Genomic DNA, 16,049 nt, shown 5'->3' with positions numbered 1-16,049 from the left:
CCGCTGCTTTTACAAGGATGAAAAGGAGTCTGATGACTTTTTTTTTTTGAACTGTTTGGGCAAGAGTGCTACAGAGAGAATCCGTTTCTGTGAACTGAGAGTCCCCAGGTGATAATTTGATGTTTCGCACACAGGCAGTTTTCTTTTTAATGTGTGGTGCTTGTTTAGTCATCTGGGTCTTGCAAGGCCTGGTGTTTGAAAGAACAGGGACGTAGCTCAGCAGTCTCTGAAGAAGGCTGATGACTCAGAATCATGCAGTGCCTGGCTTCTCAGGCCGCCAGCCGGGACTGCTTTAGGTGCGAACCCACACTGACCTGTGCTCTGTCTTTGCAGTTCTGCATGGAGCTAAACCAGCCGACCCTGCCCAACATCCGCAAGTGGAAGGGGCCCCGGGGATGCTGGAAAGCTGTGGTTGCTGAGAAGCCCTCGAGTCAGCTCCAGAAGGTACCCTCATCTGCAAAACCTGGCCTTTGTCTTCATTTAGTTTAAACATGCTTTTCCTCTCTAATTAAGGGCATTGAAAAATTTCCTTTGTCAATATCCTTGCTGCAGTTTTGTATTTCTGCCCGTTTTAAATCCTTGACATTGCTTTCCAAATGCCCTGGTTCTTGTTTCACGTTTAGGTCGGGAATGGACTCCTGCCCAGACGGAAATGAGAGCTTAGGGTGTTGGGAGGAGAGAAATCCTGTCCAGGGCCAAGGCAACAAGCGGGTATTTCTGTCCTTTGTCCTTCTGATCCCTTCGCCACAGTTCTGTCCTCTGCCAAGTTTGTGCAGAGCTCATTACTCATTGACTGAAAACTTCAGATTCACCTTAGTTCGCATGTGAAGTATTTGCTTCTAGTGGTGGAAATTATGCACATAATTTCAACATAGAAATCATTGAAATGTTCAGGAGATTTTGGTTTTGAATTTTATTTCATCAGTATCACCCATACAGGCACGTAAGGGTAAATCTCTGTAAATACACATTTCCCCTCATGTTATTATTCAAGACCAGATTTATTCACCTTGTCATGCTTAACATCAGTGGAGTTTTAGATTTTTAAACAGACTCCTGATAATAACCGGAGTTGAAAATGTAGTATTACATAATTTTCCTATAAATGCAGATTTTTTTAATCCCTTGTACAACTGTCATGCTTACAAACATCTTAAGTCATAAAACTATGCTGGATTAAAAGTGGCCATTTTTTGACAGTAAGCCCCTACTCTCTTTTTGGCTGCTACTTAAAAAGGAGCATGTAAATCTTATGCCTCTGGGTTTTATGTTTGGGGTGTAAATGGCCCCTGCCACTGACAGTGAGTCAGCATGCATTCAGAGAAGGCTGGAGATAAAGCTGAACTTGAATTTGTCTAGTGCGCCATGCTCCCTTCCAGTCCACAGAGAAATAGTAAGAACAATGCTACCTTCCTTTTCTAATCACACTTTACATGTATGTAGGCGTCTGAGCTTCATGAGTCTTCTGTAGTCCATTCAGCACTATAGTCATTCATTCAACAAATCATTAATGAAGGTGGCTATGTAGCAAGCATTATGTTTCATGCCAGATACACAATGGGGAGAAAAACAGCCCCAGCCATCCAGGCCTGCACATTTTCACTCTTTGGGAGACACAGTGGGGATCCCCGCTGGAGCCTGACCGGGCCCCTCCCCCAGGGAGCACACAGCCCTTTGGAGGGCAACACAGGTAACCCCGCTCCAGGTCAGGGTATCGAGGCCATTGGAAAACAATGAGGTTGCAGGGAGACCCGAGTTCCATCCACCAAAACCTCTCGGCCTCAATTCCTCCATCTGTAAAATGGGAGCGATAACCCTTCCTTAGCTCAGCTATAGGGTGGCTATAGGATTTTAAAAGATACTGTGCGTTAGAATGTGTCATTAACACAGCACAAGCCAAGGCCAGGCAGGATGGGTGTGAGTGGCAGGCTGGCCGCCTGTGGTGGACTGAGTGAGCTCATGCCTGGCTCTGGCTGCAGCTGGGTCCATGTCCACCCCATTTTTACCATGCAGTATGTTGGGCCCAGTATGGCCAAACCTCCTAGTTTCATTTTAATGGGAAATTTCCTGAATTTTAAAGATGAACAGATAATCCAAAAAAAATTTTAAACACTGTGTGAATCAAACTGAATATATCTGCGGGTTGAAAATGTTCAATCTCTGTCCCTAGACAAACATAAGAAAGTGGTAACCCCGGGACCATTTCTCCGGTGCCTGAAATTCTGCCCAGGCATCTTCTCCCCAGCTCCCTAGGACTCACACCATAGCCAGAGGGGTGGTTTACAGCTGTGAGGATGGAGAACTAATAAGATGAAATTTGCCCACAAGCCACCCTTTTGCAATGTGAGGCGGCGCTTGGACCTGAGCCCAGTTTGCCGTCTCTGACTGGAAACCCTGCTCCTCCGGCTGCTGTTCTGGAGGATAGGAGAGCGCCTAAGTCAGAGGCATTGGGAAAGGCTCCCGGGAGGGGGCGAGAAACCAGCGGTGGAAGGAGCAGCACCAGCAAGAAGGGAAGTGTCGGGGGCGGGGAAGACAGTGCTGAGCAGGTGTGGGAGGCAGAGGAAGGAGCAGGCCCCACTGCAGGGGCTCCCCCTCCAGGGCCTTCCAGGAGCCCCTGAAGGCTTTTGGGCAGAAGATGACTTGAGTGATGCTTTAGGTAAGTTACTCTGGAACCATGGCTTAGGAAACGGCAGATGGAGAGGCAACCCTCCAAAGCCAGCAGGACAGTCATACTTACCTCCCTCCATACCAGAGGAAACTGAGGCTTAGAAAACCTGAGTGGCTCCTCCAGGGTCCCACAGCTAAGTGACTCAGGTGGGACTGAGGCCTGGGTCTTCTCGTTCCCAAACCAGCATGCTCTCCAGTGGGTGGGCAAGGAGATAATTTTTTTCTTTTTTTTTGAGATGGAGTCTTTCTCTGTTGCCCAGGCTGGAGTGCAGTGGTGCGATCTCAGCTCACTGCAACCTCTGCCTCCTGAATTCCTCAGCCTCCCAAGTAGCTGGGACTACAGGTGCCCACCACCTGTAGTGCCCGCCTGGCTAATTTTTATATTTTTAGTAGAGTCGTGGTTTCACCATGTTGGCCAGGCTGGTCTCGAACTGCTGACCTTGTGATCCCCCTGCCTCAGCCTCCCAAAGTGCTGGGATTACAGGTGTGAACCACCACACCTGGCTAGATAATTTCAAATATAGAATTGCACAGCATACATTTATTTCCTCCCTCCCTTCTCCTAAAAACATGCATGTTCAGACAAGGGTTTGAGCCTGGCAGGTGTGTGGCTTAGACCTGAGCTCACCCTGGGGACTTTGTGGTGGCTGCTCAGGAGGGTGGTTGTGCAGAGTCACTTCCCCTGCTTTTGCAATGAGGAAGAGTGGTGACGAGCACTGCTGGCCCCTCCAATGACACGCAGATGGCTCCCAGACAGCAGGTGCAGAGGAAGCACTCTCATAACCAGCAGAGGCTGGGGTGGGGTGGGAAGGAGAAACCTGTGTTCTTTCACAAGCCCCCTGAGGCAGCAGCAGTGCAAAGCAGGCACATTCAGAGCCCCAGGGGTTAACACCAGGCACTAGGACCCTGCCCCACTGCCAGCCCTGGTGCTTCTGACCCAAGCTTCACACGACAGCTGTGGCCCCATCCACCTTTGGAGGGCCCTCAAGCAGCCCCAAGCCATTAGGACTGTCAGCTGTGACCTCCACTCAGCCAGCAAACATTGAGTGGGCTCTTACTAGGTGCCGGCACCATTTATTGTAAGCTGCAGCTAATCAGTAAACAAAAACCATCCCTTGGAGTCATGTTTTAGTCTCAGCATTGTGATCAGCTGTGGGATTTCAGGAACGTCACTTAACCTCTTTAAGCCGAGGTGGCCTCATCTGGAAAATGGGAGCATGAATGGCGACCTCATGGGGTGCAATTATTCCGAAGATAACTCTGCGCCTAGCCTAGGCTTCACCCACCTCCCCGCAAAGACAGAAGAGTTCAGGCCACCGTAGCTGTATGGAAAGCTCTGAAATTGGAAATATGTGAAATTATTTGGGCTGGGGAATGGCAAGGGAGAGTGGCTGTGGCTTTCATGGTGTGCTTTTGGTTTAGAAGCAGCTTGAACCAGAGCAGGGACTGCTGCCTCTCAGTCTCTCTGGCCTCTCTGCCTCCTTTCGCCAGGCAGCACTAGGGCTCTGGCACCAAAATTCTGTCCCCCTCTCCACTGCAGGGAGCCGGGTATGCGGGATTCCTGTGGGATGCAGCAGCCAGCGTGGAGCTGAGAGATGCCGGCTCACAGGAGAGCTCACCCAGCAACGGGCACGGGAAGCCAGCGGGCCCCAGCCCATACCTCGCGCGATTCAAGGTACCCCTCCATGCCGTTTGTGATGTGGAATCCACTTCTTTGTAAAAAGGAAAGAAAAGGTCTCATTTTATAAAACCATGAACAAGAGAAGTCTCGTCTTTTTGCCTTGATTTCAGTCCCTCATGGTTGGAGATTTTCATCTCTCCTGGGGCTTCCTTGGCAGGCGAACTTGACTGGGGCAGTAATGAAAGGGATTTTGAGACTTTCAGCCCCAGTAACTCTGGCATCTGGGCAGGAGAGAGGGCAAGGGGGGAGGGGAAAGGGGGTAGGGAGGGAGATCCGGGATAGCTCCTGAACCTGACCCTCATCAGAGTCTCCTGGGGGGGGGATTTTCCTACAGTCAGGGATTCCTAAACCCCACCAGACACAGAATTTGGGGAATGGGGCCCTGGATGGCCTGCTTTCCAAAAGCCCCTTCAGTGATCCTTCACCTTCCCGGCACTGGTTCACAAGGCCTGGTGTTTGGGAATGCCTGGGCAGCAGAACTGGCCGGAGGTGCCCCTTCTTCTCAGCTGCGTCTCAGGCCCGATTCCTTTATTACCAGGGAGGGGGGCCCCTCAAGGGGTCATTTGGGTTTGTAGGGGGTTCAGGAGGAGCTCTGGGTTGTGGGCCAGGGGCAGCCCCATCACTGGCATCGCCCGTGTGGGAGTCTCTCAGAGTCTGGGAGCAGCTCAGCAGATTGATCGAGTGCAGCCTATCTGGTTCTCCCCGATGCCCTTGGGAAGTGTTAATGAAGTGCAAAATGGTCAGAAGCTGGGCAGCAGAAGCCAAAGCAGGTCATGAAGTTGGCAGTCAATGAGCCTTATCCCTATGGCCCTTGACCGTGAACTCACAGGCCAGGCAAGCAGGTCCGGTGCCTTGGAGCCCAGCAAGCACAACCCCTGCTGGGTGTGGGCCCCCTGCTAGGAGTGCCCCCCTGCTTTCTGTGTGCTCCAGAGAAGTTCTGGAGCCTGACAGTCATCTGAAACCCCAGCCCAGGAGGTATGTGCCAGCTGAGGGTTTGGAGCAACCCCTGTGTTGAGGCTGCAAGCCCCCAAGCCACCTTACACACTCATAGCTGTGAGTTGATGAGGGTGGGTGTGTGCTCACCCTCAGAGCATGTGTCGCACCCAGCACCCCCTCTCATACCTCTGTCTATGATATTGATGGGGCTCTGTCTGCACACATACACCTGGGGGTGTCCCTGGGTTGTATCTGTGGTACTGATGTGTAAGTCAGCCAGGTATCATCACCTTCAAGCCTTCTCACACCACCCTGGGCCCCTTTTTTAACAGTCAAATGGTTGTTCCAGTATCGGCCGTATTATGGTCAGAACCAGCCAGTATCACCAAAAGGCAGGCTGTTTTCAAGGGCTTAATGAGAAAATGCTGATTAGCCCCAATCTTCTAAATAAAGCGGCCCCCTAAACAGGCACTTGGCCCCTTGTACTTCACGTCACATTCTAGGCCAGGACGGTGGTGCGGCGCAGAGAGGAGGCTCATCTCTTCAGGCACCGTGCCCCCAACCCGGCCTTAAGATACTTTCTCTAGCAGGTGGATTGCCACTGCAGAGCTCTTGGTCCTGGGTGGTGGCAAACTGGGACCACATCCGTAAGATAAGACTGGCACCCTCCACTTCCTGGGGGCTTCCCCTAAACCCCTTCCCTTCCTGGCAGTGCTGTGTTGGTTGCCATGACAAACGGAAGGGCAAGATTGCTAAGCCCTGAGCAGCTGAGCAATGCTGTGATGCCCAGAGACAAACTCTGCCCCCGTGTTTCTGCCCTTGCCCTTTGGGTTGCAGGGCTGGGGCATGTTCGAGCTGCCCAGGCTCTGTAAGCTTTTGGTTTGGACACATTTGAAATTAGGTTAAAGTGAACATCTGGGTATAGTGGGCTCCAGAGAGCAAAGAACACAGAGGGGCATGTGTGGGAGGTGGTGGATCTCGGCAGTGGGTCCTGGCAGGAGACCTCAGGCTGGCCCTGTGGAGAAAAACTCCAAGTCTGTAATAACAACCAGCTGTCAGAGTCACCTCCTTCTCTGATTGATTGATTGATTGAATTGGAGTTTTGCCATGTTTCCCAAGCTGGTCTCAAATCACCTCAAGTGATCCTCCCACCTTAGCCTTCCAAAGTGCTTGGGGTTGTGGCCAGGTGTGATAGCCCATGCCTGTAATCCCTGGTGTCCCAGAACTTTGGAATCCCTGAACTTTGGAAGACTGAGGCGGGCACATCACTTGAGGTCAGGAGTTGGAGAGCAGCCTGGACAGCATGGAAAAGTCTCTACTAGAAACACAAAAATTAGCTGGGTGTGGTGGCACACACTTGTAATCCCAGCTACTTGGGAGGCTGAGGCAGGAGAATCACTTGAACCCGGGAGGCAGAAATTGCAGTGAGCTGAGATCATACGACTGTACTGCAGCCTGGGTGACAGAGTGAGATTCCTTCTCAGAAAAAAAAAAAAAATGTATTGGAATTCGAGGCATAAGCCACCATGCCTGGCTTCCCACCTCCTTCTTATATATGACTGCTTAGAAAGAAAGAAAAAAACTCAAGACATTTACAGAGGCCCAATCTTTTAGGCTCTAAGGGAGGAGTAGGAAGTAGGAGGTTAGGGGTGGAGTGGTAGAAGAAAATAGTTCTTGTTCCTGCAGGCGCCTTGGAAAAATCGAAGATTAAAGACCTTGGATTATTTCCTGGGGGTGTGAGCCAGCCTTGTTCTTGTTTACCGTTGTCAACACTGCACAAAGCCATTTATGAGTTGGTTGTAACGGATACAGGAAATACAAGCTTCTGAGCCTCTCCCTATTGCTTTGTTTCCCGCTACCCAGGTGGGAAGTCACGACCTGACCCTTGTTAACCTTCACCTGGCAGCCCTGACCCTCCCGGGGAGCGAGAATCCAAGCAAGAATCACAGTGATGGCCACCGGTTGGCGAGCTTTGCACAGACCCTACAGGAAACCCTGAAAGGTTGGAAATTGCCTTTCTCCATGGCTCGGCCATGCTTTTGCAGAGCAGCAGCGCTGCCTCTTCTGAGCCATCTATGACCACTTGGGCTGGCTGGCTGTCAGCAATGTGAGTTGCAGATACGGGGGACAGTCAAACCTCCAGCATCTCATGGAGTCCAGCGACTCTGCACGGCCACATTGTTGTCTCTGTGGACCTAGCATATGGGTTCCAAGGTGTCGGCTCTGTGGCTTTTTAGCCTCATTTAGATGGAAAGGCTTGGGGGGAAGAATATAAGTGATGATGCCCTTCCCCCAGGACAGCTCATCCTGGGTCCAGCTGCCTCAGGCATCACTCTGGTGGTGCTCCCTGCAGATTTGCATGTGCTCTTCCTGTGAAAGAGAGACGGGGGTGACAAGGAGAATTGGTAAATTCCTGATTATCGCTGAATTGAGTTTTTCTCCCTGGTGGCATACAGAGCATGCTGAAGAAGCCCTGAACCTGTCAGAAATGCTGGGTTTCAATCTTGTAGGACCTCAGGCAAGTCACCAAACCACTTCAAGCTCCCACCTGACGGGGGACAGTACTCATCTCATAGCAGCACCCAGAGGGTTAACTAACTGTCTGCAGCAATACCAAGCACGCAGTAGGGACTCCATGTACATGAGCTGACTCTAAAACACGAGAAGAATTAAGAGAACATGAAAAGAGCTGAATTCTGGCCAGGTGCCATACTCATGCCTCTAATCTCAGCACTTTGGGAGGCCAAGGCGGGAGGATCACTTGAGCCCAGGAATTCAAGGGCATCTTGGGCAACACAGCGAGACCCCATCTCTACAAAAAAGTGAAAAGAATTAGCCGGGCATGGTGGTACACACCAGTAGTCCCCGATACTCGGCAGGTTAGGTAGGAAAAATCACTTGAGGCCAGGAGGTTGAGGCTGCAATAAGCTATGATCGCACCACTGTACTCCAATCTGGGCAACAGAGCAAGATGCCATCTCTTAAAAAAACAAAGGAGCTGAACTCCAGCAGAAAAAGGGGCTATGTCCCAACAAATACAGATGGTTTTCTGCACTTGGTTTACCAAAAGGAAAGGTTGACAAGGCTGTCAAGACCGTGAGCTTGTCCTTCTGGCTCGATTTTTCAGAATGCTGACCTTGTCTAGGTGAGCTTGTAGCTGAAGGCCTGGAATTCTCTTCTGCCTTTTGAGTCTTGACCAATATTCTGTAGCTTTCTAAGACTTCCTTGTTAAACTGGCCCCTCACATTGGGAGATTCATGAAGATTTGACTACAAAAATATTTCAGTCAAACGATAGGCTCGCATTTTAAAGGATGTATGTATGTATTTGAAATTGCATTTCTAACAAAAAAGATTTTTTTTATTGTGGTAAAATATATATAACACAAAATTGGTCATTTTAATCATGTTGCATATTCAGTTCAGTGCTACTAATGTGTTCAGATTGCAGTACAAACATTACCACCATCCACCTCTAGAACCTTTTCATCTTCATTCAACAATATCTCCTCATGCGCCCCTCCCTGCAGCCCCTGGCACCCACCATTCTACTTTCTGTCTCTATTAATTTCACTACTGTAGGTGCCTCATATAAGTAGAATCATGTAACATTCGTCCTTTTGTGTCTGGCTTGTTTCACTTAGCATAGTATCTTCAAGGTTCACCCATGTCGTAGCATGTGTCAGAATTTCCCCACTTTCTGAGGTTGAATAATATCCCTCTGTGCATCTGCCCACCATATTTTGTTGCTTATCCATTCACCTGCTGATAGACACTTGGCTGGCTTCCACCATTGGCCTGTTGTGAACAATGCTGCTGTGAATATTGCTGTGCAGCAGTTTTTATTTTGAACCAGGACATGCCGTGACCAAGGTTCTACTTCAAGGATGAATCCTCAGGCTAAAAACAGTCAGAAGATGCGCTATCCAAGAAGCGGCTGTGTGGGAAATTGGCCACCCATCATTAGACTCTAATCTGGGAAAAGGACGAGCTGATAGCTTGTCACGTCTGTGGACATTACTATTGTTCCTGACCTCAAACTGTATGTGGAAGCAGAAAGGAAAGATGCCAGCTCCTAAGTTCTCAGACAGCCTTAGGGAGTCACCTTCCCCTACTTCCCCCTGGTATCCAGGGAGTGGTCAGGATTTGGGCAGAAAACCTTGGGCAGGTTATTATTCCAGATTGCCAAGGTAATATTGACCCACAGCCTGGCTTGGCCTTGACCTGTCCGAGTAGGGACAGTGACTCATGCTGCCTGTGTCCCCTGCTTGTAACTAATACCCAATTAATTATTAACTGGTGACACCCCAGACTCAGGGATTCAGACCCAAGCAATCCAGCCTGCCCAGGTCTAACCAGGGTAAACAGGTCAGCAGAAGGGTTCAGCTAAAGCAAAGACAAAGCCTTCATTCCATTGGCTTCTGTCAGAGCAAGCAGAACTGATATGGTTAGCAAGCTCTGGGCCTTTCTGCCTTTGTCTGGAATGTGCATGCACGCTGACGTCAATGGGGATTTGCTGGTCCCCTGGTGGAACCTTCTTCTCAGACCTCATCGGGGCTTGGGGACAGGGTCTCCCTCTGTGAACTGAGCAAGAGAGAAACAGGGTGTGTAGTAACGCTTCACATCTGGGCAGAGGGTCCCTCAGTGGGAACCGGTTCCTGCAGTTGTCACTGGCGTTTTATGAATCTAGAGACTCTCTGAGGAAGTCAGCCCCCAGCGTTCTTCTCTCACTGCTGGGAATAAAGGGAGTGACAAAGGAGCCCGGCCTAGACGAGCAGCTTTTGAGGAAGAGAATCAGGCTCCTGTGCATCTACCTGTGGATTCTCAGAGGCAAGAGCTGCCTGATGTTATCACCAACACGGATTCAACCAGAAGAATGAGTTGTCAGAAATCCGATGTGCTCATTCAAAAAGAGAAGCATTGTCACTGCTGAAGCTACACAGAGCTGGCTCGACTGACCCTTGCCACCAGCATCTCTCCTGGTTTTGGAATTGTCTTTTTCAGCCCAGACCTTTTCAGGCCTGCATCCCCATGAAAACCTCCCTCATTATGTGGTAACTTTGTTTTCTTTGATATTCAGTGAACGTAGCATCTTTCTCTTTCTTCCTTTCCAAATCAAACTGTCCTCTAATTCTGAGGCATTTGTAGTTCCACTTGTCTGGTGACTGACCACTTAGTTATTGAGTGTCTGCCGATGCACTTCGTGTCGCAGTGAACAGCGGCCACATCCATGTGGTTCTTTCATTCTAGCCTTTTGTGATGAGCCCTGGACTTGAGGCCTGGCCTGGTGACTTTGGGCAAAACTTCCCACCTCTGGGAGCCTCAGTTTCCTCCCTGGAAAGGGGAGATGGTAATAGCACCTGCCCCACGGATTGTGGCTGTTAAGTGTCGTACTATCGAGGAAGTGGTCAGCACAGTGCCATGACTATTATTCAAGCTGGCACTGATTTCTCCACGGCGTGGGTGGCCCTGCAGGAGAGGCTTCCATCCCACCACTGTCCTCCCGCCTCCTGGAGGGCGCCACCTGCAATGCGCACTCGCCCTCTGGTGGTGGCCCGAGTGGCTTCCCTGCAGATTCCTTTCCCTCTAGCCGTTGTTACCGAAGCACATCTGTGGCCAGGAAAAAAAGATTTGCTAAGTGTCTAAGATACATTTATGACTTCGTTTATGAACTGCTCTCCCTAAAGCCTCCTTCACAAGGTGTGGCAGAAATGCCACCTCCTGCTGTGGACAAGGGTCAGGCATGGCAGAAATGCCACCTCCTGCTGTGGACGAGGGTCAGGCAGAGCCACGGGGAGTCCCGCATAGCCCAGCTGGGGAGCAGGTGTTCTTTCAGGATTTCTACTCGCTTTGCGTGGAAAATACTTCATGACTATCCCACTTCCTCTAGAGTAAATCAGACTGTGGGAGAAATGTCTAAAAGGCTTTAAGAGAAAAGCTTTCCCCCTTGGCCCTGAAATCCCCTTGTAGTTCTTATACACAAATATTTAACTTTCCGCTGGGTGTCTCTCCCTGATAAATGTGTGAGGCTGGATCAGGAAAAATGATCAGGAAGAGGCCCAAGCTATATGTGAGTGCCTATGCCAGGCACTTCTGGTGGCTCCTCTAATCCTGACACCAACCTGGGAGGAAATGGCTTGTTCTTTCTCTTTTATGGACTAAAAGGCTTGCGAAGGTCTTGAAGCTGGGAAGTGACAAACCTCAAATTCCATACGCAGAGTCATCCAGCTGTTTTCGCTTAGAACCGGGGCTGAGAACCACTGTTTTCTTTCTTTCTTTTTTTGACACAGAGTCTCGCTCCAGCCCTAGCTGGAGGGCAGTGGAGCAATCTAGGCTCACTGCAACCTCTGCTTCTCGGGTTCAAGCTCTTCTCCTGCCTCAGCCTCCCAAATAGCTGAGATTACAGGTGCCCACCACTATGCCTGCCTAATTTTTGTATCTTTAGTAGAGATGGGGTTTCACCATGTTGGCCAGGCTGGTCTCGAACTCCTGACCTCAGGTGATCCGCCCACCTCGGCCTCCCAAAGTGCTGGGATTACCGATGTGAGCCACCGCGCCCAGCCTAGAGCCACTGTTTTCAAATATGCTCCTGCATTGGGTTTTGTTTCATTTTCAGCCCCTCTGTGACCACTCTTCCTCCTAGTTAATCTGGATTAATAAGGCGAAATGAGGACTTGGGAGAACAGGACACTGAAGTGTCATTGTTTTCAGAGAATATGATTGTCAGTTTCTTACACCTAAAGTTAAAAAAAAATTATTCCCGGTAAGAGAATTAAGAAAACTGCCTAGTTACAAAATAAAAATAAAAATTAGTCCTTTTGATATGTATCAATAATAACCTATGGAAATAAAAAATGTAACAAAATAATAATCATTAGAGAAAATATAATGAGATAAAACAAAGATTCATAATTATAAAAATCCCATTCATAATAAAAATCAAAAATATAAAATACTTAGACATATGGTAAAGTGAAGGAAACGATAAGCCTTTAGAGAAGGTTTTTGTTTTGTTTTGTTTTGTTTTGTTTTGTTTTTTAAGAAATTCTTGCATCAGTGGAGAACGGTGGCATGGCATTCCGGGGTGAGCCGCGCTGACAGCTCGAGGTACCCGTCCTTACCATGCTTCTGCGTAGTTGATTGCACCAGGTCTCGGCAGAGCTCTCGATGTTCTAGGTGTGGTTCCCACATCTGGCTGGGCATGGAATCCCAGAGAGCTTCAGGAAGTGCTGAATACCAGCCCACCAGAGACCCTAAATCAGAGTCTCTCCAGGTGGACTCCAATTTCCGAGAGTGGGATTCAAGCATTAAAATTTTTTGAACCCCCAATGCCCCAAGGGCTTTTTGTAGAGCGCCCCCCCCCACTTCAGTCAGAGAAGCTCCACTTTTACCCTCTCTACTTTTGGGGCTTCTTACAGGATCTCATTTGAGAAAAGGAACACTCCCACCACCCCCACACATTTTAAAAAGAAAAAAATGTTTAGCTGGGCGCAGTGGCTCACACCTGTAATCCCAGCACTTTGGGAGACCAAGGCGGGCAGATCACCTGAGGTCAGGGGTTCGAGACCAGCCTGGCCAACATGATGAAACCCTGCCTCTATTAAAAATACAAAAATTAGCCAGGCACAATGGCACACATCTGTAATCCCAGCTACTCGGGAGGCTGAGGCAGGAGAATTGCTTGAACCCTGGAGGCAGAGGCTGCAGTGAGCCGAGATCGCACCTCTGCACCCCAGCCTGGGCGACAGAGTAAGACTCCTTCTCAAAAAAACTTTAAAAACAGCGTATTTGAAGCAGATCCATCTCCAGGATGTACTGTGAAGAAAAAAAAGTAGGAATTGATAGGTAAAGTTACTATCACTTGAGTGAAAACAACTATAAATACACACATCTGCTCCTCTCTGTGTAGAGTGTCTAGAAGGAGACACAAGGAACAGAGAACAGCCTTAAAGTTAACTTGAGTTTAGTTTTAAAAAAATTTTTGCAATAAAAGTTTCAATATCATGAGAATATGTAAACATTTTAAATGAAAGAATATTAAAACATATAGTAGTAGCTCAAAAAAAGATGGATAGAATAAAGCTCAGAAATAGGTATTTTACACAAAAGATATTTAAGATAACAGGCAAGTATTATAATTTAGTTGAGAAAAAAAGGATTCTTCTAGAAGTGATACTGGCAGAGGGGGTTAATTATTTGCATGAAAAATAAAAGTTAATTCCAGGCAAGTTAAACAGTGAAATGTATCATCACACAGGAGTCAGTGGGGAAAATAAAAGTGAAATGTAAGAAACGAAACCATAAAAAGAACTTAGTGGATAATTTGTTTGATTTTGGAGGCTCTCTAGGAAAATTCTGCCAGATTGTACTACATTTAACATATTTTTATTGAACTTGTGTTTTTTCAGCTTCAGTTTGGTCATAGAGCAAATGAAAAGGCAAATGAGAAATTAAAAACCAGTTCCTATTGATATTTTTATATATGGAGAGTTCATATAAATCAATAAACAAAACACTAATACCCTGTACAAAAAATAGACACGGCAGGCACACCTGGCACCCAGGTCTTGTTTCTGATGCCATTCTCCGATGAAGGGAACAGGGCTCCTCAGAGAAATGGCTGATGCCAGGACTGAGAAAATACACAGCATGGTAGGCCGGGCACAGTGACTCACACCCATAATCCCTGCACTTGGCAGGCTGAATCCAGTGAATCACTTGAGGTCAGGAGTCTGAGACCAGCCTGGCCAACACGGTAAAACCCCATCTGTACTAAAAACACAAAAATTAGCCGGGCGTGGTGGTGCATGCCTGTAATCCCAGCTACTCAGGAGGCGGAAGCAAGAGAATGGCTTGAACAGAGAGGCGGAGGTTGCAGTGAGCTGAGATCTACCATTTCACTCTAGCTTGAGCAACAGAGCAAGACTCTGTCTCAAAAAAAAAAAGAAAAATATATATATATACACACACACAGAATAATCTTGGAGCATCTTGTAATGTCAGAAGGAAGTACTCAAAAAAAACCTGCTGGGTGTATGTCAAAAGGACACACGAGCCAACTGAAAGATTGCTCAGTGACCAAAGCTGGTAAAATTTCAGGAACAAAGTAACCGACATAGTACTGGGTATAACTCAAGGTATACCCGAGTAATACCTCATAAATATCCATGAGTCTGTATTAATATAAGTAAGTGGTTGAAAAATTAATAGGAAGAAGAGATCCATCCCTTGTGCAGCAGAATTCCAAATAATGTGTGTAGATACTCCAACCTAAAGGAGGGGGAGCACAACTTAATTTTGTACAAACGGAAGACATCATTTTCACATATCAAATGAATGTTCTGGTGAGGGATGCAGTGAGAGGAATCTCCTTAGGTTGCCGAGGAGGGTTGAAGCCAGAGTAGCCTTGGAAAGCAGGCTGACAGTATTTACCCAGAGCCTTAACAATGGCCGTACTTTTTCATGAGGACTCTATAGTTTGAAGGACAGAAAGCTGCCAGGCACAGTGGCTGACGCCTATAATCCCAGCACTTTGGGAGGCCAAGGCAAGTGGATCACTTGAGGTCAGGAGTTTGAGACCAGCCTGACCAACATGGTGAAACCCTGTCTCTACTAAAAACATAAAAATTAGCCAAGCATGGTGGTGGGCGCCTATAGTCCTAGCTACTCAGGAGACTGAGGCAGGAGAATCACTTGAACCCAGGATGCAGAGGTTGTGATGAGCCAAGATTGTGCCACTGCACCACTGCCCACTGCACTCCAGCCTGGGCAACAGAGTGAGACTTTGTCTCAAAAAACAAAAAAATGCAGGGATACAGATATTTCAGTGAGATGCTGTTCAGTTCAGCATTATTTATAGCAATGGCTACTGGGAACAGCCTTGAAAGTGACCAGCAGCAGGAAAATGGTATATTACGTGTATCAACATGACGGGATGGATGGATACTGTGGGCTGCCCATCGAATGCTGGGAAGACCCAGGGTTTTCCCCTGGTCTCTTGATCTGAATTTGACCCTCAGGCAGACAGCACAGTTTCCAATCGAGGAGTGGCTGCTGCTTATATCTCTAGCCTCATCTTTAACATCTGGCTTCTTGATACTGAACCTCAGATACCCACCCACCCCCAGGAAGCCAGGCTGTTTCTTAACTCCCTGAGCTTGCCTGGGTTCCCTCTCATCTGTGTTGAACCGAGCACTTCTGTGTATCCTCTGAGACCCAAGTCAGGCATTGCCTCCTCCAAGAAGCCTTCCCTGACCACCACCTTTCCCTATGCTGCGTTGGTTTCAGTATGTGTTTTTGTTTTTGCACCTACTCTCTGCTCTTGCCTGTTTTCTTATCTGTCTCTCAGAGCAGGAGTTCCTTTTTTTTTTTTTTGAGACAGAATCTCACTCAATGGTGCAATCTCAGCTCACTGCAAGCTCCGCCTCCTGTATTCAAGTGATTCTTCTGCCTCAGCCTCCTGAGTAGCTGGGATTACAGGTGTGTGCCACCACGCCCTGCTAATTTTTGTGGTTTTAGTAGAGACAGGGTTTCACTGTGTCGGCCAGGCTGGTCTTGAACTCCTGACCTCAAGATCCACCCGCCTTGGTCTCCCAAAGTGCTGGGATTAGAGGTGTGAGCCACTGCACCCGGCCAGGCCAGGAGTTGCATTTTATTCTCTGGATTTCCTGCACAGTAAGTGCCCAGTAAATGTATGCTGAGTTTTTTGTTAAATACCTAGGCAAGACCCTTAGGCCTTTTTTTTTCTTTTCTTTTTTTTTTTTTTT

At 48.2% G+C, this 16,049-nt stretch overlaps 1 protein-coding gene across 4 annotated transcripts in view; it reads left to right on the top strand.

Annotated features, from left to right (window-relative positions):
- The window catches only part of EEPD1 (endonuclease/exonuclease/phosphatase family domain containing 1), a 143,304-nt gene that overhangs the window by 123,921 nt on the left and 3,334 nt on the right, over window positions 1–16,049 (top strand). For 3 of the 4 annotated variants that reach the window (XM_017502207.2, XM_017502206.2, XM_037729114.1), the window contains exons 4-6: window positions 334–444; window positions 4,208–4,342; window positions 7,148–7,286. In XM_017502207.2, coding sequence (XP_017357696.1) covers window positions 334–444; window positions 4,208–4,342; window positions 7,148–7,286 — 385 coding nt within the window. The remainder of the gene's footprint in view (window positions 1–333; window positions 445–4,207; window positions 4,343–7,147; window positions 7,287–16,049) is intronic. The other variant, XM_037729115.1, reaches the window with a different exon arrangement.

Source organism: Cebus imitator, unplaced genomic scaffold, assembly GCF_001604975.1.
Source record: "Cebus imitator isolate Cc_AM_T3 unplaced genomic scaffold, Cebus_imitator-1.0 Scaffold294, whole genome shotgun sequence".
In the NCBI taxonomy this organism is placed as follows: Eukaryota; Metazoa; Chordata; class Mammalia; order Primates; family Cebidae; genus Cebus; species Cebus imitator.
This window is presented reverse-complemented; position numbering and strand designations above follow the sequence as displayed.